Here is a 25,111-nt window from a genome sequence, read left to right on the forward strand (position 1 = left end):
AGCCCACACACAGTAGGGAAGCAGTCCCGGCCTGCACTGCACAGCACGTCCCCAGAAGGCAGCGAGGTGCATGGCGGACCTTCAGCTGCAAACACACACAAGCCTCCCTTCTGTAAGCGAAGAGCAGAGCTCTGTCAAGCCGGGAGGACTGTCTTTATACCATACATGTATTGTATCCCATTGTATCCCACTAGAGGGCAGTTGTACACATCGGTCCAAAGCAGAACATCGTGTGAGTCCTCCTACAGCTTCCCCCGAGATTATCATTCGTCCTTGAGCTCACACCAAGAGCATCTGGGGTCTCCAGGAGCTCAAGCCAGCAATCCATGCCTGGATCCATCCAGAACCAGCAAAAGGTGGCATCCGGATTTGGGCCAACACACCTGAGAAGCCAAAGGGGCAGCTCCGTGAGCCCAGCCAGCTGAGGGCACTGCTCTATGGCCTGCAAGCAAGTCCAGCATTCCTCCGGCAGCAGGCAGCGCAGCAGTACCTCAAGTCGCCACATGGCAGTAATGCATGAAAGAAGTTTAAAAACATTCAAATGGTTCCCCTAAAAGACGTGGCCCTCTCGGACTGCGAACCGCCATCTTTGGCCTGTTCTCAGCCTTTAGTAGGTCCAGTCTAGGAGAGTGTTGAACAATAAGATTTCACTCATTGGTAACACAGGACTGCACCACTTAACCACGCATCGAAGGCCATTCTTTCTGCCTTTATCTTGTGGTTGTCTTCATTCTCTCGTCCCCGCCCTGAAGGCAGAATTATGCAACGAGCAAGATGATATTTTAGGGCCTCTGTGGGCTCTGGCATCAGTCCAGCTGCAATGATAACAAGCCCCCTCTCTTTCCTCCCTTTCTGGAGCTGGCGATCTGCTGAGAGGAGAAACGTCCCAGTCCCTTCATGGGGAGAGATGGGGGCGGAAGGTGCGCGGACGGATCATCATGGTCACTTTCTTCAGGGAGTAGTAATCGGTGTCTTTCCACGTGTACCACACAATGCCGTCCGGCCCCAGGATCTTGCGGTTTTTTATGGAGTACCTGCCCCCCTGTGACAGAGAGAAGGATGCTTGAGGCACAGGAGTCACCCAGAAGGTGACGCATGGGGGAGAACAGCTTACGGACCACTCCTGCTTCAGCCATGGGGGAATGGCTGATATTTACTAGTGCCAGCAGCATGGCCAGCACCATACAAACATTCCCTTGCACCTGGAATCCTCTCCCACCCAACAGAGAAGGCCTGGCAATTGGCATACAAGGCTGTACAACCTGTATTGTTTTCACGCGATGATAACTTATTTACAAGGTCAGTGATGAAAACCCTCAAGGCCACTGAGGAGTGGAAGGATGGTCTTGAAGTTAAGACCTAAGCCTTCAACTCAAGAAATGGGGGTTCAGTTCCCAGCTCTGCTATAGATTTCCCATGTGACTTTGGGCAAGTCACTTAAACTCTGAGTTCCTCACCTGAAAAAGGGGGCTGATTCATCCCTACCGCGTAGGGGCGCCATGAGGCCCTCATGTCTGTGAGGTGCTCAGCCAGGACAGTGACGTGGGCCTGATAAGCTCCCGAATAGACTAATCTCAGAAGCCCCACGTTACGTGTGCTAGAATTCTGCATTCCACAGCTACCCTTGAGGAGCTGAGAACCATCCTGAGGGTGGGTTGGGCTGGGTGGGAAGAGAGATGTTGTTGGGTAGCACAAAGGATTGATTGGCCTGCGTTTGGGATGCAACGTTACTGAGTAATTGAGGGATCCACAAGAACTTTTCAGGTCATCTCAAACTTCTGCCAGTTAAACCTCCAGGCAGCCCCATCATGTATTTGGTTGTAAATATTTTCTCTGGCGCTATTTCGCATGAAGAATCCATCCCCCGGGAAAGCCAAGTTGCCTTGCCCACAGAATTCCCACCCTGTAGGATTGTGGAAATCTCTAAAAAATTCATAACATCGCATCTATAATCCAGGAAGGAAGGCTGAAAGAATTGGTGTGTTTAGTCTAGAGAAGAAAAAACTGAAGAAGGACCTGATAGTAGTCTTCAAATATGTAAAAGGTTGTTATAAAGAAGATGATTGATTGTTCTTATGCAAGGGGAGGACAAGAAGGAATCAGCTTAGTTTGCAGCAATGGAGATTTAAATTGGATATTGGGAAAATCTTTCTAACTGTAAAGATAGTTAAGCTCTGGAATAGGCTTCCAAAGGAGGTTTTCCATTGGAGGTTTTTAAGACCAGGTTGGACAAGCACCTATCAGGGATGGTCAAGATTCACTTGGTCCTGCCTCAGTGGAAGGGGTGGATTAGATGGGACCACTCAAGGTCCCTTCCAGCCTTACATTTCCACGATTCTCTTTCTCATCATCATACTACATATTTAAGTTGGGATGCCCCCTCAGCCTCCCAGGTCTAGAAATAAGCACTGTAGCCTAGTGCATAAGGCGATTCCCAGCTCTCCAGTGGCATTGGCTTATCGCTCTGGTTGTTCACAAAATATCAGGCTTGGAACTTGTCACTGGTCCAGAACTCAATATTGCTCCATGCTGCAATTCAGCCCATTATAATTTGGAGGAGGTCCGTAGCTGAAACATGGGTTGTGTCAGGTTGCTTTTTATTAATTTTTTTTTAAATGGCAGCTGACTGAAAGCGGCATAGAAGGTTGGGAGGTCAGAAACAGTCCCGGTAAAGACGGATTAGTGGGCGCAGTGCAAATGAGGCGCTCTGAAGCTGATCATATATGTAATTTATCATGGGCTTGCGTCATATAGTTGCCTGGATGCAGGAGAGAGTTCTATTTTCTACTACATCCGTAGGATAAAAAAAAGTGTATTGAAGAATTAGAGTTAGCGGGTGCATGATAACGAAAGGCCCTGACTAGCGAGTAGCAGGAAGGCCATGAAAATAACGAGTTAAAAGGCCAAAAGAAATGAAATAGGGAGGATGTCTGGTTCAAAGAATAACTAATAACACAAGGGAAAGTTTCTAAAACGAAGGCCTCTAACGAACGGGGGAGTCCACACATGGTTTTCAAGAAGACAAATAGGATCTCCCTGAAAAGGAGCCAATACGGCCCTTCCCAACCCACATACTAGTGTTCTCTCCTTTGTGAACCCAGGTGCAATGAAAGAGCTGTTGGTCAGCAGAAAGGAGCGAAAAGGATAAGGAGAAAAGACCTTGGGGAAAAGCAGGTTCTAGATCATATTTGCGTTAAGCCTGGAACGAAGGGTGAACTATCTCCGATTGGTTTTTAGCTGAAGTCGGTCAGTGGCACTGACAAGCTTGTTCATTAAAGGATATAAAAATTAAACTCTTAAAGGGGTCTTTGCTAATACCTGCCTGACTGCGTTGGAGCCGACCCATATGGGTCCAAGCATCCCTGGGCTGAGCCCATTTGTAAGTATCTGATCAAATGCTTATCAACGTTTTGTTCCTGTTCACTATTTAAATATGTTAAGAGCAATTGTATACGTGCCATTTGGCCTTTGGATTTAATAAAAGGAATGTATTGTTAAATTAGGATTTGGTGGTTTCCCGTATTAATATTAATAACAGAAAACCAGTTACTGACCTTCTGTGACTGTTGTTCTTCGAGATGTGTTGCTGGTGTCCATTCCAAGTAGGTGTGCGCGCGCCGAATGCACAGTCGCCGGAAAGTTTTTCTCCTAGTGGTATCCGTAGGGTCAGCTCTGGTGCCCCCTGGAGCTGCACCCACATGAGGCCATCTATAGGGCCCTGACGACTCCCCATCTCCTCAGTTCCTTCTTGCCAGAACTCCAACAGAGGGGTAGGCGGGTGGGTCTTGGAAAGGACATGAGTTGGCCGAAGTTATGGCCGAAGTTATGGCCACCAGAAAAGCTACCTTCCAGGATAGATAGAGAAGCAAGGGATTGCTAGAGGCTCAAATGGTGGTCCCATCAGTCTGGACAGCATGAGGTTACGGTCCCACTGGGAATCAGCTGACATACGTGGCATTTGGCGTGGGGCTCTGCTGACCCTGCCTGTCACGCTCATTAGCTGCCGCCACTACGAGCGATCCCAGAGGAGAGTGAGTTTAGAGATACTCATGCTCCTTGGAGGGCACAAAGTGCTTCCTAGCGACTCTCTGCCGTGGGAGGCAAAGAGGCTGGAGTTTGCCACAGTGACTGCGTGGTGTTGCGTATGATCTTTATTAATGGCAAAGCGACTCTGGAGGGACCCTCCCGGGCTCAGATGGCAACCATGGGGTCTGCCCTCTCCGAGACCTCCTCTATTTGGAGCCCCATGTCCTGTGCCACCCTGCGCGACAGCTCCTGGTTAGCCCTGCTGTCGTCCACAGTAGGGGGAGCCGCTGCTCCTGCCATGCTTTGTCCGGGGATGAAGAAGAAGCTCTGACGGGGACCGTGCCCTGTTCTTGCCCTTCGGCACTGATGGAATCCCACGGTACCAGTTCCTCGTCCTCAGTGCCAGGATCGAAGTCCTGCTCGGTGCCGGACTCGACGCCGGCTTCAGGCCCAGGTTCACTGCCGCGTCTAGTGCCACGTTGTATTTTCCCGAGAGTCGGCCGGGTTTTGCCCTTGGAAACAAGCGAGAGCTACTGTCCCGAGTGCGACCCCTGCTCCTGGTGGAATGCCCCTGGGGTCCAGAATGGCCAGTGGGTCAACATCCGCCATTGGGGAGGCCAAGGCCTGAGAAGAGGTTGTGCCGCCTCAATTCCCCTCTCTGGTGCCGTCTGGCCGAACGGTGCCGGCTCCTTCTTGAGCTGTACGACTCCGCCTCGGAGTTGGAGGTGTACAGCTCGCTTCTGGGCGACCAGGGCAGTGCCGCCCGGTGCCGGGCAGTGGTGCCACGGGGAGAGCAACCACAGCATCATGGATGGCTTACCCCTAGATGGCACCAGGAGCTTTTATGAATCTGGTGGTCTGGGGTTCTGGTCTCAAACCCGCCTAGGATTGGGTGTCGGTACCGTGCCCTCTCTGAGCTCTCTGTCTGCCTCAAAGGTCTCCGGCGCGGAGGGGAGCTGCAGCTCCTCCACACAGCTCTCCCTGGGCAGGGAGTGCAAGGGCACCGGACTTGACGGACCCCTCAACGGGGCCAGAGCCGACGGTGCCACGCCCGAGGGTCTGGGACTGGAGTGGCCCAACGTGGGTCACACTCCACTCAAGCCTTAACGGCCAGATGTTTTCAGTGTCAGCGAGCATCCCCTGTCCATCTTCTTTTGCTTTTTCCACAGGAACGGGGATTGCTAGCGGTGCTGTGTGTGTCTCCACGTGCAGCGTCCCTCAGTGCCGGTGATACATGCCGGTGCAGAGCGTCTCTATGCATAGAGTCCTTCCTCAGCGCCGTATTCCTTACCGATGCCGGTGTGCTCTGCACCAAAGCCAAGGTGCTGGGTCTTTGCTCCATTGGACTTTGCTCTGGGGCTTGAAGTGCTACCTCCATTAGGATAAATGTTATCTGGCTTCTGTCCTTTTGGGTTCTGGGGTGGAAACTCCTGCAGATCTTGCAGCGATCCCGCTGGTGGGTTTCCCCTAGGCATTTTAGGTTGAATGCGGATTGTTTCTTAGCATAGGCTTCTTATAGGCCCCTCACAGCTTAAAGCCAGTGGATCAAGGCACACCCCGACCCCGGGAATGGGGGAAGAGGGGAAAAGACCCCAATAAACGGGATCCTAACTAAACTAACTGATCTATGAATTATCACTACTAACGCTAAATCTAAACTATTTACAGAAAAAGTCCACTGGGGAAGAGCTTGCAGAGCAAGAGAAAAGCGATGTTCCAATGACCGTCACGGGCAGTAAGAAGGAACTGAAGAGGCTGGGGGTCGGCAGGGCCCTATATACGGCGCCATGAGGGCACAACTCCAGGGGGCACCAGAGCCGACCCTACGGATACCCTTAGGGGAAAAACCTTCCAGCGAGAGTGCCTGTGGCATGCACACACACCTGGTTTGAATCGACATGAGCAAGCACTCAAAGAAGAACCATAGAATTGTAGGCCTGGAAGGGACCTCAAGAGGTCATCTTGTCCAGTGTTTCTCAATGACCGGTCCATGGACTGGTGCCGGTCTCTGACACAGCTTACACAGCTTAGGAAGGCAGCAAGCCGGTCCCTGATTTCAAAAAGATTGAGAAACACTGATCTAGTCCAGTCCCCCGCCCTCACGGCAGGGCCAGGCATTATCTAGAACATCCGTGACAGGTGTCCAACCTGTTCTTAAAAACCTCCAGTGATGGAGATTCCACAACCTCCCCAGACAATTTATTCCAGTGTTTAGCTACCCTGACAGTTAGGAAGTTTCTCCTACTGTCCAACCTAAACCACCCTTGCTGCAATTTAAGTCCATTGCTGCTTGTCCTGTCCTCAGAGGTTAAGAAAAAATTTTCTCCCTCCTCCTTGTAACAACCTTTTATGAACTTGAAAACTGTTCTCATGTCCCCTCTCAGTCTTCTCTTCTGCAGGCTAAACAAACCCAGTTTTTTCAATCTTCCCTCATAGGTCATGTTTTCTAGACCTTCAATAATGTTTGTTGCTCTTCTCTGGACTTTCTCCAAATTGTCCACATCTTTCCTGAAATGTGGCGCCTCGAACTGGACACAATTCTCCACCTGAGGCTTGGTCATTGTGGAGTAAAGCAGAAGAATTACGTCTCGTGTCTTGATTACAACACTCCTGCCAATACACCCCAGAATGATGTTCACTTTTTCTGCAACAGTGTTACGCTGTTGACTCAGATTTAGCTTGTGATCTACTGTAACCCCCAGATCCCTTTCCACAGTTCTCCTTCCTGGGCAGTCATTGCCCACTGTGTACGTGTGCGACTGATTGTTCCTTCCTAAGCAGATACTTTGCATTTGTCCTTATTCACCTTCATCCTATTTACTTCAAACCAGTTCTCCAGTTTGTCCCGATCATTCTGAATTCTAATCCTATCCTCCAAAGCACTTGCATCCCCTCCCAGCTTGGTATTATCCGCAAGCTTTAAAAGTGTCCTCTCGATGCCACTGATGAATAATTCCATCAATGTCTTCCAAGGAAATCAAGGTATCTCAAAGCAATGACGCAGAGCCCTGGAGCATTGTGGCTGGGCGGACAAAGAGGGGCTGCTGGTATATTGAACAGCAGCCCCACGCAGATCCATGGAGCCTCGCACAGGATGTAGTAACACCTACCTCCTTACGCGGCAACCTTACCGTGTAGTACACTCCATTGAGATTGGAGAAGAAGCATTGTTGATACCACCAGCCTCCGTGGGAGATCTCGGCACAGATGTTCCCCGTGTCGGGCGTGCTGAAGCTCCTCTTGTTGTGGTACCAGGCAAAGGAATCCTCCACAGTCCCACTGAAGCCATCCACGTGCAGGCGGTAATAGTTCGCCTCGTCCTCAATGCTGCAAACAATAGGGAACAGGCTGGATTGTCTCGTGGGGGTTTCTACAGCTGGATTGGGGGGAGTGGCATTTAATATATTGTTTGACATTAGTATGTCAAAATCATAATAATTTATATAAGATATGCCATGTCTGGTACTGTTAAAAGGATTATAATATGCTAAGTAAGAGGATAATACTTTTGTTCATGTGTTATATGTGTAATGGAAGTTATGGATGTATTTGATATATCTGTATTTCAAATTGTGCTGTCTGAGACACACCCTAGACAGGATGGCGGCAGAACAATAGCCTGCTTAATGGCCCATTAAGACATCCACAGATGCAAGAGGTCCAGGGGGAAAAGCCAGAGATATACCTGATGAGTCACCAGGATTTGCTCATGTGACTCTGAACTCCATTTTAGTTCCTGTAAAATTCCACAAGCAGCATGGCAAGAACAGAAGGTATATAAAGGCAGAAGCCTTGGGAATTCATTTTGTTCTTCAGTCGGGATTCAGCTTCAGCTACCAGCCTACCTCTGGAACAAGTCATCTGCAACTGAAGCTGTGAAACAAAGGACTGAGACCCATCCAGGTACTGGATGTACAACAGAGGGACTATACAAGCCTGCAAACTTCACAATTCTTCTAAAAACCTGATGTATCTGGACTTTCAAATCATTTGTATGTATCTGATTGTTTTAACCCTTTAACATTTCTCTTATGGTTTGTTTCTTTCTTTTTATAATAAACCTTTAGTTTTATTTACTAAAGGATTGGCTGGCAGCGTGGTATTTTGGGTACGATCCAAACTTACATTGATCTGGTACTGTGGCTGACCCCTTGGGGTCAGAGGGAACCTTTTTAGTAAAAAGCAGAGAGTTTAAATAACTGGTCTCTTTACTGGACCTAGTGGCTGATTGGGAGCCGGAGACTGGAATGAAGTAAAGGGGGTTGTGTATATTTGTGTACTGGCTTCTTGATAACCAGTGTGGGGATTCAGAAGCACTGTTTGTGGCTGGTTGGGAAGTCTGGCTTCAGTGCCACCCACCAGTGCTGGGAGAATCTGCTCCCTTTTACAGCCTGCCCTGACCTTGGCATTCTCAGGTGGCTGCCCTAGGCACGGACGGGTCACACCAGGCATTGCAAAATTTTTGCAGAGCATCCATTTGCATGCAGTTATCTAGGCTGGGCATGCTTGCTGTAAGTGTGGCTTGCCCACATTAGGCCCCAGCCCCATCTCTCTCCCTTGGGAAGATGTGTTTTGGCACTGGCTTAATTCAGATCCACTGATCAGAGGTTTAGGTGGGTGGACGGGGAATCTAAAGCCATGATCAAGCATTATGGCCCAGTGCTGCTTTTGCTGCTCAGTTGGCAGTGCCCCTAATAATGAGGTTCTGCTTTTTTGTGGAGCTGACGCCCTGTTCTCCTCTTGGACGGAGCTGAACTATCCTGGTTTATCTCCTGGGGACAGAGGGAATAGAGCGGAGAAACGGCTGCTTGGCAGATTCATCGGTCTAAGGATTTTGTTTTTCCCCATCCACCCTTCCCGGTAGCTCTGACGTGCTTACTCAGAGAACATCCTAAGCTGAACCGGAAAAAAGGGGCTCTGTGTAAAATTATAACCATGGCCAGACTGACATCCCCTCAGTGAGATGGGAACTCATGAGACCAGCCAGTTACATTACCGAGGACGAATATTTCTAAGGGGCATCAGGCCAGATCCAAAGCCCAATAAAGTCAGCGGGAGTCTTTCCAGGGACTCCAATGGGATTTGGATCAGCACCACACCCCAGGGATTGAACTATGGCCCCCCCAGATCGAAAAGCATGAGCTACCGCTGCTTCGGGGCACAAACGAACCCCTAAGGGTACGTCGACAAACAGCAGTCAGGCGGTGTGACTGACCAGCGTCGGCAGGCCTACGAGCTCTGCTGGAGCTTGTGCCCGTCGCAGTGCGGCTGGGGTGAGAGGGCGAGCTGCCCGCGTACAAGCCCTTCAGACACTCGCAGAGCTGGCCAGTGTATGTTTGCAGATCACCCCTCCACACTGTACTGGAGGCGCACCCTGAGGAAGGTTAGGTGGAAACTTGCCCTCTGGGCCAGTTATTCCATAAGGGTCCACTAGGAGGATCCTTGTGCTGCCTGTGGGGCTGGTCACTATGGAAACAGGAGGTCGGTGTGGAAGGCCCCACTACGGTCAATTGCCCAAAACGTACTCTCATCAAAATGACGCTCAACTGACCAGGAAGTGAGGCCTGCCATTCCTCCTTGGCCCTTGTGATGGGAGTCAAGCAAAGAGGCCAGGAACTAACCGTAACTGGGACCCAATCCCACACGCCTTCTGGGCACAGGGTTTCCACTGGGATTTCCAAGCACGAAGGTCTTACAGGACAGGACCCTTTGCCTGCAGCAGGGGCCTGGGGAAGGGCACCAGGCCCTCCTACCTGAAGGTCTGGTAGAAGGCGTGCTTGTGCTTGTTGTTCCAGTCTTCCAAATCAATGCGGAGCGAGTAGTCCCCTTGGCTCGTCACCTTGTGAATGTTCTCGTTGCCCAGCCAGAACTCACTGTTTAAGTCCCCAAAGCCGTCTTTGTACTCGTTCCAGGTCCGGGTGAAGTTGACCGAGCCGTCCTGCCGCCGCTGGATGACGGTCCAGCCTCCACCTGCCAAGGGGAGAGAGATGAAGTTGAGCTGAGTCTCCCATTAGCATCATTAGTGATGGACCCAACGTCATCTTGGGGCAGAACCTTGACTCGGCACCGCCGCATACTGAAACTGGCCGACCGGCCTGCCTGCAGAGGTGTCCTCAACTAACACTGCCCCTCTTTATCCCTTGTCCCCTTCTATCCCCCACGCCTCAGAGAAAAGCTTTAATCCTGGTTCTGCAGCTGAGATACTTCTGCGATGTGTATCAGGGGAGAAGTTTATAGATCACAGTTACATCAGCTCCGGCTGCAGCAGAGTTACTCCTCATTTACACTGGTGTAATGGACAGCAGAATCAAGCTGCTACATTTTAAGGAATGAAGCATTTTAGAAATGAAATAGACCTAGACAAATTGCAGAGTGACCTAGACAAATTGGAGGACTGGGCCAAAAGAAATCTGATGAGGTTCAACAAGGACAAGTGCAGAGTCCTCCACTTAGGACGGAAGAATCCCATGCACAGCTACAGACTGGGGACCAACTGGCTAGGCAGCAGTTCTGCAGAAAAGGACCTGGGGGTAACAACGGATAAGAAGCTGGATATGAGTCAGCAGTGTGCCCTGGTTGCCAAGAAGTCTAATAGCATATTGGGCTGCATTAGTAGGAGCATTGCCAGCAGATTGAGGGAAGTGATTATTCCCCTCTATTCGGCATTGGTGAGGCCACATTTGGAGTATTGTGTCCAGTTTTGGGCCCCCCACTACCAAAAGGATGTGGAAAAGTTGGAGAGAGTGCAGTGGAGGGCAACAAAAATGATGAGGGGGCTGGAGCACAAGACTTATGAGGAGAGGCTAAGGAAACTGGGCTTGTTTAGTCTGCAGAAGAAAAGAGTGAGGGGGGATTTGATAGCAGCCTTTAACTACCTGAAAGGGGGTTCCAGGGAGGATGGGGCTAGGCTGTTCTCAGTGGTGGCAGATGACAGAACTAGGAGCAATGGTCTCAAGTTGCAGTGGGGGAGGTCTAGGTTGGATATTAGGAAAAAGTTTTTCCCTAGAAGCACTGGAATGGGTTACCTAGGGAGGTGGTGGAATCTCCATCCTTATAGGTTTTTAAGCTGAGGCTTGACGAAGCCCTGGCTGGGATGATATAGCTGAGGTTAGTCCTGCTTTGAGCAGGGGGTTGGACTAGATACCTCCTGAGGTCCCTTCCACTCTAATATTCTATGATTCTATGATTCTAAGTAGCACCCCTGGCTAGGAGCAGCACGGCCCCTGCAGGAACAGGCCTGCAGACTCCCCCGCCACCGCTCCGGCACTGGGAGAGGGACGGAGGGGGAAGTTTTGGCACAGTCCATGCTCAAGGTTGCCGACCCCTGGACTAGATGATGATAAAGTTCCCTTCTGACCTTAACGTCTATGAGTCTGTGAGAAAGCAATGCACAGGGGCTGGTCTTGAGGCTGTCTGGCTTGCTGGAGATATCACAGTGTATCGAATCACAGCCTCATCGACGTGTAGGACTGGAAGGGACCTCTATAGGTCATCTCGCCCAATCCCCTGCACTCAAAGTAAGAATGAAACCATTCCTGACGGGTGTTTGTCTCACCTGTTCTTAAATGGCAAGCAGCTGTGCAGACTTAAAAACCCTGATTGGGAGGAAGAGAGATGCAGGTGTCTGCCCAAGAGAGGTGATGACTGGGAGCCTGAAATCGTACGTATGTTCCCTCGAGGGACCATGGATAGCAAATACAGATGCAGTTCCTCTGAAACTGTGACACTGTCCTTCCCCCATTTAACCAAAGCACTTGGCTTCAAGAGCACAGACGCCATAAGCTCCTTCAGCATGGGGACACACCAAGATGAAGAATCCATCCTTGCCTGAATAGGTCCTGGGGGCGAGAAACACCAGCTCCACCCCTGCCGCTCACTGAGACTCTACCACTGGGGTTCCCGCAGCTGGGGCTCCAGAACGCCAGTAGATGAGACTATCTCTGCCAGGAAGCTGGTGCCTAGAGACTATGGTGAGGTGTGCTCTAGGTACATCTCCAGAACTGACAGAAGTCTGAAGCTGTACCTTGTGCACCGCCGGAAAGGTTTAAGAACCAACAGCCTTGGGAGGAAAGACGGTCAGGAATGGAGTTGCCTCTTACTGTACCTTCCGTGTCCATTTCACACAGCACTTCTATTGGCATCCCGCCGACCGAGGGCATAATGCTGTAGACCCCAGACCGCCGGATCCCGTTGTAGTATATTGAAGCACAGTCTATGGGGCAGTTCTTTGCGTGCTTCACGTCTAAGACAGGAAACAAAGAGACGCAGTTCAATATTTAGTTCATAGAGAGTCGGGATGGGACGACTTGTTGGGATGACTTTAGAAGTCAACCAACGATTTTGAGTTCCAGATTTAGATCAGAGCTGAAGATTTTTGAGGTCTGAGCTCTGTTTTACCCTGGCAAAATTTAAGTTCTGGGATTCTTCATGGACTGACGGGTAGTTCATTGACATTTATTTCATTTTATTTTATCCTGCAGGCTATCCTAAAAGGTTGGAAAGACTGATTTTCACAGACAAACCTTTATCAATCACATAGCGCACAGGGAAGCATGTTTGAACCAGAATTCTAGATCTGCACTCAGCCACAATTTCAGGACCTTTGGAATCAAATCTGGATGCCAATCAAAATTGTGTGGCTAGGACCTGTCTCTGTAATGATCTGGCAGTGGAAACCCCTGAGCTTAAGGGCAGATTGGATTCACAGCTGATTCAGGATATAAAACTCACAGCTCAGGCCCATCTCCACTAGCACAGACCTCCACTTAGTTAGAATGACACGTGTGACAGTCTGTACCCCTATGTTCACCCTTTCTACAAGACTATGATAAATTTGGTCCAAAGTCTGCCTTGTGGGATATCAATTGAAAACTCATAATCTGCTGAACATCATTGTCCTGGTAAAATATGTTTGGCAATATTATATGTAAAATTATGAAATTCAACTGAATAATACATGTTCCAAGTTTAGAAAAGCAAGCACAAACCAATTCCTCAGGGACAAAAGGCAAATTGATGCCTCAGCCACGTCAACGAAATCAAATGGACTATCACCTGTTTAAGCAGCCATTCTTTGGCAGGAAAAAGGGTGTGAGTGAGAAATTTACATGCTGGCAAAGGAACAGCTGGAAGTTCCCATCCCACAGACTTGCTGTCACCTGAACCCAGCTGGAGATGATTCTCAAAGAAGAGAAATTCTATAAGAAAGTTCAGAAACGTATTTTATTATTTTACCTAAACCAGTGCGTTTGGATTGAAGTGTTTGGGAAACTTCATTGGAGATAATGGAAAATGATATGCACAAATCCTGTTAAGAAAAAGATGGACTTTCAGAGAACTTGTACTGTCCAGAAGGAAAGAGCTGGGCAGTGCAAAATACCTGTTTCTGCAGACAAGTTTGGAACTGGGAATTGCTGGTGTCACTCTGCATTATAATTCAGAAGTGGCTGGCTAGCTCACTCATATAACTCAGCTGGGAGTAATTTACATTCCAGAGGCTGTGTGAGAGCAGGACCAGGACTGGCAGCTCTCACAGCGAAGCAGTGTAGAAGGCACCCCAAGTTGGAGAATTGAGGGGACACAGCTGTTCATCAATCCAGATTGTACCCTGGGGAATGTCATGACATGTTCTTGGTTTGTTTTTAAATTAAAGTTTCTTTGCCATTTAAGTACAGGTGGAAATATTAAGAGTTTTGCTGAACCCAAAGTTCTGCTGAGTTCTTCCATTCCAAAATTGAAACAGAACGAGCTGGTCCTGTTTCCATTCTCCAAAGGCAGCCAGTGCTGGATGTTTTGGAGAAAGGTGGAAAACCTCTCATAATGCACTTTACGTTGCCAGGCTTCGATACTCTTAAAGAGTATGCCAAACCCTAGCATCCTTACTCACTCACACCTCCTGCTAGGAGGTTCAGGCACAAGCACGTGTCAGAACCCATATCTGCACTCCCGTGTCGACATACCCAAAGATGGGTTGCCTATCTAAAGGCTGAGCGAAAGCTGAGGAAGATCATCAGTGTGAACAATTCCCACTCACACAAATTCTCTAGAGAACAGATCATGCAGAGAGAAAGAAGGAAGCAACAGGGGAAATGTGAGAGAGAGAGATCGCATCATAGCCCACACAATCAGGGATAACTTTCTCTGATCCACGCTAGACCAGCCCAATCCACAGCTGACCTTCATACCAAACCAGCAGCATTGCCAAACCTGAAGGACTGAGAGGCTTATAAAATGCAAATTGTGATTTTTTTTTCCCATGAGGGAGGCGGGAGGGATGAAGTCACAGATCTGGCAGCCAATGAAAGTACACTGGGAAAGGAGGGATGGGCGTTTCACCATTCCAAGCCGCGTGATAGAGCGCCCGTTAGCTTCGAGGTTTCCCGTTGGCTGTGGGAGGTGGGCATGGAATGGAGAAGCATCCAATCAATGGCCACTTTTTTGGGACTGGTGGCAGAGTTCCATTGGGCTACTTCTGTCCAGCTGATCCAGCAACGCTGCCAAGGGGAACCCTGGGAGGAATAGCATGTAAGGAAATCTCACAGGGGAGACATGCTGGGTATAGTTTCTGCTGCCAAGTGAGGATATTACCACCAGCACCAGTTCTCCGGTCATTTACACTTAACCCATTTCTCCAAAGGGAAATGATTCACGTGTACCCGGTGGCTAGAGGAACTGGAGCCAAGTTATCATGGTATCAAAGGCTGAGAGAGCTGGCTTCATTTAAAACAAGGAAGATGGAAAGCGATTAGACTGGTTGCTCATGGGATCAGTCACCAACTAACGCGCCTTTCCTCCCGATGTCAGTGGCTCAAATCAGATTCAGATTAGTAGGTGAAAGTCATTAACCAATCAAGCCTTTTGAGTAATGTGTGTAGAAGGAGTCACTGGACATAGCCAACTTCTCACTGGATAAGTATCCACAGCCCAGAAACCATCTTTTCACACGTCCTTTTCAATCTTTTAGTAAAGATTGATCGAGAAACTAGATCAGCTCTCCCTTCTGACTGTAAGCAAGCTCCACTTTATTTAATCGATAACAAAATGCTCTTCCGGGGAAGTGGCTGTCTTTATGTTGTGTTTGTACAGCACCTAGCACAGTGGGGACCAGGGTTCCTAGGCACTATGGTAATACAAACTAGAATAAATACGAATATTAATCCTACAACGGGAGTCAGATTTTCCTAGCACAATGCCCAGCGCTGACCGTGGGAATGCTGAGGAGTTCATCTGTCCCCTGCTTTTTCTTTCACGGCAGTGCAGACCAAGAAGATTCTTTCAATTCCTGCAGGAATGCTTGTGCATCGTTATTACTTTATACCCCGGAGGCACTATTGGAAAATCCTGGCCAGAGAGAAGTGGGGGGAAGGAGGCTGGCTGGAAAGGGAGGCAGGGTCTCTCTCCAGCTTGGGAATGACAGCAATAATGAGATCTTGGATGACTGGGTCCCACCACATTTGGGAAGGCTCCAACTCAGATCTGAACCTTTCCTCTGGCCCGTTACTGTGTAATGGACCAAAGCAACATCTCTACTCCTCCTCCCCTCGCCCAGTTTGGAGCTGAGCATTGTGACTTCAGTCCCTCCCTCTGCCCAGCCTCCTGATTTCATTCATTTATTTTTTAAGTTTCAAAGAAAACAACTTTGGAGAGGACATGCACATTCCCCTGCCGTGCTGCACACCTCACCACAACAGCCTTGGACAGGTGCACAAGACCTGGAACGGGAAACTGACCAGCCCCTGCACTGGGTGCAGGAAGAGAATCCAAGAACGGGCATCCTGTTGCAGGGCTGTCGGGGGCGGGACGCCCAGTTAGTAATTGCGGGGGGGATTCCTCCCCCAGGGCAGGAGAAGAATTCCTACCCCTATCCCTCAGCATTCCTAACCCCTGGGGGAGGGGAATCCCTTCCCGGCATCCTCAGGCCCCCCTTTGAAAAGTAGCATCACTCCCTGTGGTCACAGAGGCTTACGCCCCTCCCTGCTGGACCACGCTGACAGACTCAGGTTTGTGGGACTCACGCTAGACAGCGCTTTGAAGTTGCGGCTGGGGCTCTGAAGCCCACCCCCCCGCCCTAGGCCGCAGCCCCCAAGCTCCAGCCCCAGCTGCAATGTCTTCAGCTCAGTGCTGCGTGGCTGGAACTCAGCGCGCCCCGACGTCCAGAAGGGGCGCCGGAGAAGCTCCACCCCCCTGGGCACGTCTACACCTCAGAGGGGAATGAGCCGCCCAGTCTGGCTAGACAGACTCACGCCGGCAGGGCTGGAGCTGCTGTGCTAAAAATGGTGGTGTGGACGTCGCGGCCCCGGCGCAGATTCGGGCTCGCTCAGACCCAGCGGGGGGCAGGTGGTCTTCAGAGCCGGAGCTGCCGCCTGCGCTGCACTTTTGAAGCACGCTAGCCCGAGTCCCATGAGCCTGAGTCTGTCTGCCCCTGGCTGGGGGGCTCATCCCCAGCCACAGTGTAGACACGACCTCAACGTCCATCCCAGTGCCAGCCCTCAGCAGTTTCCTTGTCCTCGATTCCTGTGTCTGTGATAGAATACTAGACCCTAAGGCAGGCTACGCCACACAGCCCCCGGTGTCTAGCCTGGATCTCAGCCCCCCACCTCCCCTCCCAGCCCATCACAGGAATTCCCCATCACCTGGCCCAGACTCGGGGGGGGGGCACACTCCTGAGGGGTGCAGACTGTATCCTGGGGGGAGGGCGTGAGAATCTTTAGGGAACAAAAATAACTGTGCTGCACATTTTACCCACAGCTGGGAGTAACTAGCAACGCGGATTCCTCAGACACGTCCGGTCCTCCGCTGGAGATGGCGCGGTGCATTTGGACGGATTTCTGTTACGTTGGCACAGCCTTATGCAAAGCTGTTGCCATCCGTACGTTAATCCGCCATAGAAGATGAGGGTTGGAAGGGACCTCGGGAGGTCGTCTAGTGCCACCCCCTGCAGTACCCACTAGTAACCGTGTGATGCAGTAAGCAGCAGTTCACACAACATTTGTTTTTAATCGGCACCTGTACTTGTGTGGCAGGAGGGGGGAGGTGTGTGTAAACTACTACAGACACAAGAGGGGGGCCAAATAAGCTTGAGCTCCACTGACCTGGAGGGTGCATCTCCTGCTGCGACCTCATCTCGGCTGGCGCGAGGCAGCCGGGGTTGCGCCGGGCCCACTCGGTCAGCAGGGAGAGGTTGTGGATCTGGGCCCGCATGTCATAGAGCAGCGTGGCCTGGATGTGCTGCAGCGTGCTGGCCTCGGTGCAACGTTCCTCCAGCTCCTGCACCCGCTGCTCCATCGTGGAGTTCCGGCTGTTCTTCTCCTCGTGCTTTAGGGGATCCAAAAGAACCAAAGGAGCGTTAGCTGCGGAGGGTTCGGGGGTGGTCATAGGAGTTAACCGTGCATAGGACAATGTGGGACGGTGGACTGGAAAGCAGCTGACAGCCAGGGCTGAGCCGAGAACACCAGGGAATGTGATTCTGGTGCGTGGCAGATGCATCCTGCAACAGGCCTCTAACCAGAGCTAAAGGGCAGCCCCTGTTCTCTAAGTGACAACCGCAAGCCCTGCATCCTAAGGAAAGGCTGTTCACACCTGGCCATGCCATCCCAGTCACAGCTGCTACTGGGTGTTCAGAGAGGCCGTCAGAGAGGTGAAGGTGAGTTGCCCAAGATCATCCAGCAGGCCAGGGGCGAAGTTGAGGCTAGAAGCATGGTTGCCTGAATTTTAGTCCAGTGCTCTATCTAATAGGCCACGCTGCACAGAGAGCTAGCCAGACCCCAACTTATGAACGTGGGTAATGACTGGCAGATGTACCCCCTCTGTAAGGGAGCCAATATAACCTCTGCCATCATGTCCAGCTATCTTCCCAATTTACTTCCACCCCACCCTGTGATCTTTAGCGAGATCACTCTTATTCATGCTTCCAATCTCCATCACAAACTGGCCTTGTAATGTGCCTGCAATGGTGCGAGCCCTAGTGTAGACAAGGATCCTGCAGCTGCCAGTATTTTTAACACCGCTTCAGTCAGACTGGCTTGGAGCTTGTTTTAATTGGTTACTGAACCAGCGCTCAGTACGGTTTGTTCTTGTCTGCACTTGCAGCTAAACGGTGCCCAGCTGCGTCCATTGCTGATGTCCATAGGTAGCCCAGTGGGTGTGTTCTTCGGGCAAGCTGCTACGGGTCCAGCCCTGGAAGGAGCTAAGTGCTCTCAATGCACATTGAAATCAGTATTCAGGATCTCAGAGCCTTGGTTCTGGCCGAGTGATGATGCTCAGAGGCCCCTGGATATGCTGTGATCAAGCTGCCACCCTTACCAACGAGTTACCGCAAGTACTTGGCCTGCCTGTGCTCTCCACACCCCGTGTCCAACCCCTGCTCCTGTGATTCCTGTGACTTGTATCAACATTTGCCCAAGACTGAACTCGGTGACTGGGACGTCTTGAAACGCAAGCATGTTACAAGACTTTGATTTGGCCGAGAAACACACACTTGGGGGTGCCGGGGAAGCAGCTCTTGATCATCTGGCGTTGTTTATCAAATGTTCTTTTATCACTTTCCGGTGTGAGTTCATTCAAGAGCCCAGCACCTAGTTGTTACTGGGGCATTTAGTGCAGTGGGTGAGACAGACACCTATGTATGAGACACGCACAGATCACCACCCTTACCAACCCAAACACACCAAGAAATCGGTTATCTATAGCCAGATGCTCAGAAAGTCCGGGACATGCACCTTAACATGCTCTAAACCACCTTCGCCAAACAAGGACACTCCGCCAGAGGAGTACATCTCATCATGGAACAGGCCACCCAAATACCCCGAGCGAACCTGCTTCAATACAGAAATAAAACCCTCTCTGACTGCACACCCCTCCCACCCCACACCAGAACCCATACAGGGTACCTTCAAACAGCTGCAACCCATGCTCGATGGGGACCCCATACTGAACCCCTCTTCTGGCCTTCAAACAACCCCTCCATCTCTCCAAGCTCAGCTTCAGAAGCATGTTCCGCACCAACCAGGCCGCACCAAGCGGCACCAGGCCCTGCCAGAACGGACGCGAAACCTGCTGACCGCTCTCCACTGCTGCACTGATCAATACTCCCTATAACGCACCTTTCAATATTCATGGGTCCTACGGCCGCCTATCAGCCCCTGTGATGTACCTCACCCAACCAGGGCACTCAGTGCCCCAACAGCACCTGTGTGGGTGAAACGGGGCCAGCGCTACGCTCCCAAAGGAACTCCCGCAGGAAAACGACAGAAGACAGAAACACCCGATTGGCCACAGGTGAATGCTTAGCACGGCGCGATCTCTCCAAACATGACCTCTCAGGCCTCAACCTCAAAGGAAACCTGCACAACACGGCTGAAAGACGGGCGTGGGAGCTTCAGTTCATAACTTTGCTAGACACTAAAATCATGGTCTTATGGATTTATGGTTTATTACACCCATCTGTAACCATCACTAACCCCCTTTTTGTCCTATGGCTACAGGGGTGTTAACGGGCCACTGCACCTCGACTAGGTGCTAACCGCTCATGCTAAATTCTTTGTTTGATTTTGTACTTAGCTGCGACACTTTGAGTACCTTTCCCGGGCCCACGGAAGAGCTCTGTGTAGCTCGAAATCTTGTCTCTCTCACCAGCAGAAGCTGGTCTCGTTAAAGGTCTAGATAGCCGCAGATGCTGGACATACCTGACTTGTCAGGGGAAACGAAGCCTTATTCGTTTGTGCTACACCCTTTGTCCACCAGATGGCACAGCTGTCATTAAAATTACACCCACCCGCTGAGCCATCTTTTAAAAACAATCTGCCAACTGCCCCTGAAAACTTTGTTTCAGTTCAATGCTGCTTCTCCAGCAGATGCTCTGTAACTCCAGTCCTCTGCTTTTGTTATTGCTTGGGACGTAGGGGCCCAGAGTCCACTCAAAATTGCTCCCAGTATATTATTAGAGGAATTTCGATGGGAGCCCATGTACGACTGGATCCATACTGTCACTTGGCTGTGTTCTGTGCTGTTCCATCCTCCATCCCTCAATAGAGCTGGCTGCGAGTCGCAGGAACTCCAGGAGAGCCAAAGATTTGAGGCTTAATGACCATGGAACGCCTCTTCTTAGCAGAACTGAACTTTCTCTGGCTTGGTCACCCTTCATCTAGATGAAATCGTGGTGATCAGGGGAGGTCCAAGGTGACTGGAAAAAGGCAAATACAGTGCCCATCTTCAAGAAAGGGAAGAAAGAGGATCTGGGGAACTACAGACCAGTCAGCCTCACCTCAGTCCCTGGAAAAATCATGGAGCAGGTCCTCAAGGAAACCATTTTGAGGCACTTGGAAGAGAGGAAGGTGATCAGGAACGGTCAATATGGATTCACCAAGGGCAAGTCATGCCTGACCAACCTGATTGCCTTCTATGATGAGGTGACTGGCTCTGTGGATGTGGGGAAAGTGGTGGACGTGAAATATCTTGACTTTAGCAAAGCTTTTGATAGAGTCTCCCACAGTATTCTTATCAGCAAGTTAAAGAAGAGTGGGTTGGATGAATGGACTATAAGATGGATAGAGAGCTGGCTAGATCGTCGGGCTCAATGGGTAGTGATCAACAGTTCAATGTCTAGCTGGCAGCCAGTAACAAGCGGAGTGCCCCAGGGGTCGGTGCTGGGGCTGGTTTTGTTCAACATCTTCATTAATGATCTGGAGGATGGGGTGGATTGCACCCTCAGCAAGTTCACAGATGACACTCACCTGGGGGGAGTGGTAGATATGCTGGAGGGCAGGGATAGGATACAGAGTGACCTAGACAAATTAGAGGACTGGGCCAAAATAAATCTGATGAGGTTCAACAAGGACAAGTGCAGAGTCCTGCACTTAGGATGGAAGAATCCCATGCACAGCTACAGACTGGGGAGGCAGCAGTTTGGCAGAAAAGGACCTGGGGGTTACAGTGGACAAGAAGCTGGATATGAGTCACTAAGGGAAGGATGTGGACAACTTGGAGAGAGTCCAGTGGAGGGCAACAAAAATGATGAGGGGGCTGGAGCACAGGACTTATGAGGAGAGGCTGAGGGAACTGGGCTTGTTTAGTCTGCAGAAGAGAAGAATGAGGGGGGATTTGATAGCAGCCTTTAACTACCTGAAAGGGGGTTCCAAGGAGAATGGAGCTAGACTGTTCTCAGTGGTGGCAGATGACAGAACAAGGAGCAACGGTCTCTAGTTGCAGTTGGGGAGGTCTAGGTTGGACATTAGGAAAAAGTTTTTCACTAGGAGGGTGGTGAAGCACTGGAATGGGTTACCTAGGGAGGTGGTGGAATCTCCATCTTTAGAGGTTTTTAAGCTGAGGCTTGACAAAGCCCTGGCTGGGATGATATAGTTGAGGTTAGTCCTGCTTTGAGCAGGGGGTTGGACTAGATGACCTCCTGAGGTCTCTTCCAACTCTAATATTCTATGATTCTATGATTCTAAGGCAAATTCAGGTTGCATAGCAGGGAAAACATCCCCCCGGTGAAATGGACTGGATGTGAAACACCAAGCATGGCGTGAGAGCCCCATGGCATGGGACACATACAACTGGATGGGTGAAAGCTCTGGCTACTGTGTGTAACTACTGCACTGCCTTCGGAAGGATGGGCCAGCCGTGAGCTAGGGAAACCAGATATCCCAACCCTTGCCCCCTTTCTATGCCCACAACTTTGCCCTCTTAGATACTCGAGGACCTATTTTACTGGTACTATTCCCCATGGTTATAGGGACACATAAATGATCTAAAATTGGAGCTGGCAAAGTGCAAAATTGTGCCCCAGATTAGCTGCACTTCCTGCCTTTCCACATCCAGGATCAATGACTGCATAGTCTGACTCGTCATGGGACTGCCTCGCTTCGTCTGCAGATGTTAGTGTGACACTCCAAGTACCAGTGCAAGATTGCTGCTTGTTAAACACGCCATCCAGGATAGACGGCCCATGCAACCTTCACTTCTTACCCACTCTAGATCTGGGACCACATTGCAGAGGTGCTTGGATCTTCAATTAGCCAACGCTGTCTCTCAAGTGTCTGCCATTTGATCTGCTACAGACATTTCAAATACTCGACTTCCCCACCAAGGGATGTCCTTCTTCATTTCCGCCACAGGATGGCGTGACTGCCGTGCTCTCACAGCTGTGTCTGCTGGCTTCAAGATTCGCAGGAAAACTTTGGAAAACATCCTAGCATGAATAGTTGCTGTAATTCTCTTTGCCTCGGGTTTTAATGCATTTTCACTGGCTCCTTACAATACTGTTCCCAGGTAGGTACTTGATTATGCCGTGTGCTACCCACTCAGCGTAATTCAAGACAGCCTGCCAATCTGGAGCGCCGTTCAATAGCAAGGATTTACGAGGTTCAATAACGATGTGGAACTTTTTCTCACCCAGACTGAACTTGCTCCGGCTGTGTAATAAATCACAAGGACCAAAAGCTCCAATTCTGTTTGTCTCATCTTTTTGGTTATTATTTTGCATTGTATTGCTTGTGCTGTGTCAATAAACTGCATCTGAAGGAACAGGGAAGTATTCATCAGCTCCTGCCCCTTAATTCCCAGCAGGCCTCAGCCTCCTTGTCACAGCACAATTGGTTAACACGTGCCATTTGTGACATTGCACCCAGGGCATTTTTATTTCAGAGAATAAATGGCATGAGCAGATGTCTTAATAATGAGAGACCTCCACCTCCATGTGAATCTCCCTCTCTCTCTGACGGCCTGAGGTTCTTACATGGCTTCCAGAACCATAATATCTGAGCACCTCACCGCCTTTCAAATGCTTATCCTCATAACTCCCCTGTGAGGCAGGGCAGGGCCGATATCCCCCCATTGTTGATAAATGCAAAATAATACGCATTGGAAAACATAATCCCAACTATACACACAAAATGATGGGGTCTAAGTTAGCTGTTACCACTCAAGGAAGAAATCTTGGAGTGCTTGTGGGTAGTTCTCTGAAAACAACCACTCAATGTGCTGCGGCAGTCAAAAAAAGCTAACCGAATGTTAGGAATCATTAGGAAAGGGATAGATAGATAATAAGACAAAAAATATCATCACCCCCACTGTACACATCCATGGTACGCCCACACCTTGAATACTGTGTGCCGTTCTGGTTGCCCCATCTCAAAAAAAAATGTTAAAATTGGAAAAGGTCAGAGGAGGAAAACAAAAATGATTAAGGGTCTGGAACAGCTTCCATATGAGGAGTGTTTAAAAAGACTGCAACTGTCCAGTGTGGAAAAGAAGTGACTAAGGAGGGATGTAATAGAGGTCTATAAAACCATGACTGGTGTGGAGAAAGGACTAAGGAAGTGTTATTTACTCCTTCACATAACACAAGAACCAAGGGTCACCCAATGAAATTAAAAGGCATCAGGTTCAAAACAAACAAAAGGAAGTACTTCATCACACAACGCACAGGCAATTGCGGAACTCATTGCCAGGGATGTTGTGAAGGACAAAACTACAAGTGGATGCAAAAAAGAATTAGAAAAGTTCATAGAAGATAGGTCCATCAATGACTATTAAATGGTCAGGGATGCAACCCCATGCTCTGGGTGTCCCTAGATGTCCGAGTGCCGGAAGCTGGGAATGGATGACGGGCGATGAATCACTCGATAATTGCATGTTCTGTTTATTCCCTCTGAAGCATCTGGCAATGACCGCTCTTGGAAGACAGGATACTGGGCTAGATGAACCATTGGTCTGATGCAATATGGTCGTTCTTATGTTTTTATTGTATAGATGGAGAACTGAGGCACCAAAAGGCTACGTGACTTGGCCAATGTCACACACAAAGTCTGTGGCAGAGCAAGGAATTGAATCAGGATCTTCCAAATCCCAAGTTAGCATCCTAACCACTGGATGTGGCCCACTGTTTCTCTCTTGCTATGCTTTACATACACAAAAAGCAACCCTGTCATCCTGAATGACTTATTTCAGATGAACAGAAAACAAGAACCAAAGTAACATCTCCAGGAGAGAGAGAGCACAGTGTGTGTATCTCCTTGGTAACAAGCTGACTCTAAAGTGAACACAAAATGGCAGCTATCTCAAGCAGGCTCTTAGACATGTAAAGGGCACAGAAAAGAAAAATTGTAGCAGGTAAGTAACTACACCTACCACATTTCCAAGGAGCGAGGGACGGAGCCCTGTTTCGTCCCCCCCATACATAACTGAGAAAAGAGGATTTCTTCTAAAGGGAAGGGACGTTAATGTTTCCTAGGAAACCGTAATATGGGAGGCACCTAGGACAGCAAATGGATCATGAGGTTGCAATACAATACAGCAGCAAAAACGCCTAGTGCAGTTTGGGGGCCGCATAGGCCAAAGTATCCCATCCTGCAACAAGCAGAAAGCGGCGCCTCTCCCTGGGGCTCTGGTGCCACCACAGGTGGAATGTCGCACCACACTACCAGAAAAACAGCGACAAATTGCAGCCCTTTATCACTTCCAAGGCCAGACAGGACCATTGTGATCATCTAGTCTGGCCTCCTGTGTGACCCAGGCCATACAACTGCCCTGAATGCAACCCTTGCTACCTTCCCACACCAGGGGTCAAAGCCAGGCTCCCTGGGGGAAAGCTGGAAATCCTGCCCGCTAACCCATGGGGGTGGGACGAGAGGAACAAAGGCGCGCGAGAGGCTGTGGGACCCGATCTCTGAAGGATTGCAAAAGAAACTTCATCTAGTTTGGCTAAGTAGCAACTAGCGGCTGAGGGGACATAATGTGACACCGATCTACAGCCACTGAAAGAGGGAAAGGGGCATGGTGGAAGGGGCTGCCACTACGATTAAGGAAAGGAAAATCTGGGATGAATATCAGAATTCCCGGATCCAGTCTATTAGACTCCTGGGGGAAGGGATTAGGACATTTACACTAGACTGGACAAACCACTAGGCAATCTTCTTTATGAGCAACCTTGCAGCGGGATCCCAGGGAGATGGGGTAGATAAGCTAACAAATCTGTTCTATGTCCAGCCTCAGTGGTTCTGTTACAGGCAGTCCCCACTTCAAGCGCTGCCGGCAGGTCAACTCCTGTCTTTGTCCGTGATTCTCATTCCTGGGTTTCTAGGGTTTT

General features: G+C 49.9%; 1 protein-coding gene across 1 annotated transcript in view; it reads right to left on the bottom strand.

The window, feature by feature from the left end:
* Positions 1-895: 895 nt before the first annotated feature.
* Positions 896-25,111, bottom strand: part of LOC137142081 (angiopoietin-related protein 7-like) — a 32,809-nt gene continuing 8,593 nt past the window's right edge. The window contains exons 2-6 of the mRNA XM_067531310.1: positions 17,118-17,340; positions 12,131-12,268; positions 9,780-9,996; positions 7,158-7,353; positions 896-1,042 (exon numbers count right to left, since the gene is read on the bottom strand). Coding sequence (XP_067387411.1) covers positions 896-1,042; positions 7,158-7,353; positions 9,780-9,996; positions 12,131-12,268; positions 17,118-17,340 — 921 coding nt within the window. The remainder of the gene's footprint in view (positions 1,043-7,157; positions 7,354-9,779; positions 9,997-12,130; positions 12,269-17,117; positions 17,341-25,111) is intronic.

The sequence above is a fragment of the Emydura macquarii genome, unplaced genomic scaffold (genome assembly GCF_026122565.2).
Source record: "Emydura macquarii macquarii isolate MOO-44397 ecotype Brisbane River unplaced genomic scaffold, CSIRO-AGI_Emac_v2 contig_3134, whole genome shotgun sequence".
Classification (NCBI taxonomy): Eukaryota; Metazoa; Chordata; order Testudines; family Chelidae; genus Emydura; species Emydura macquarii.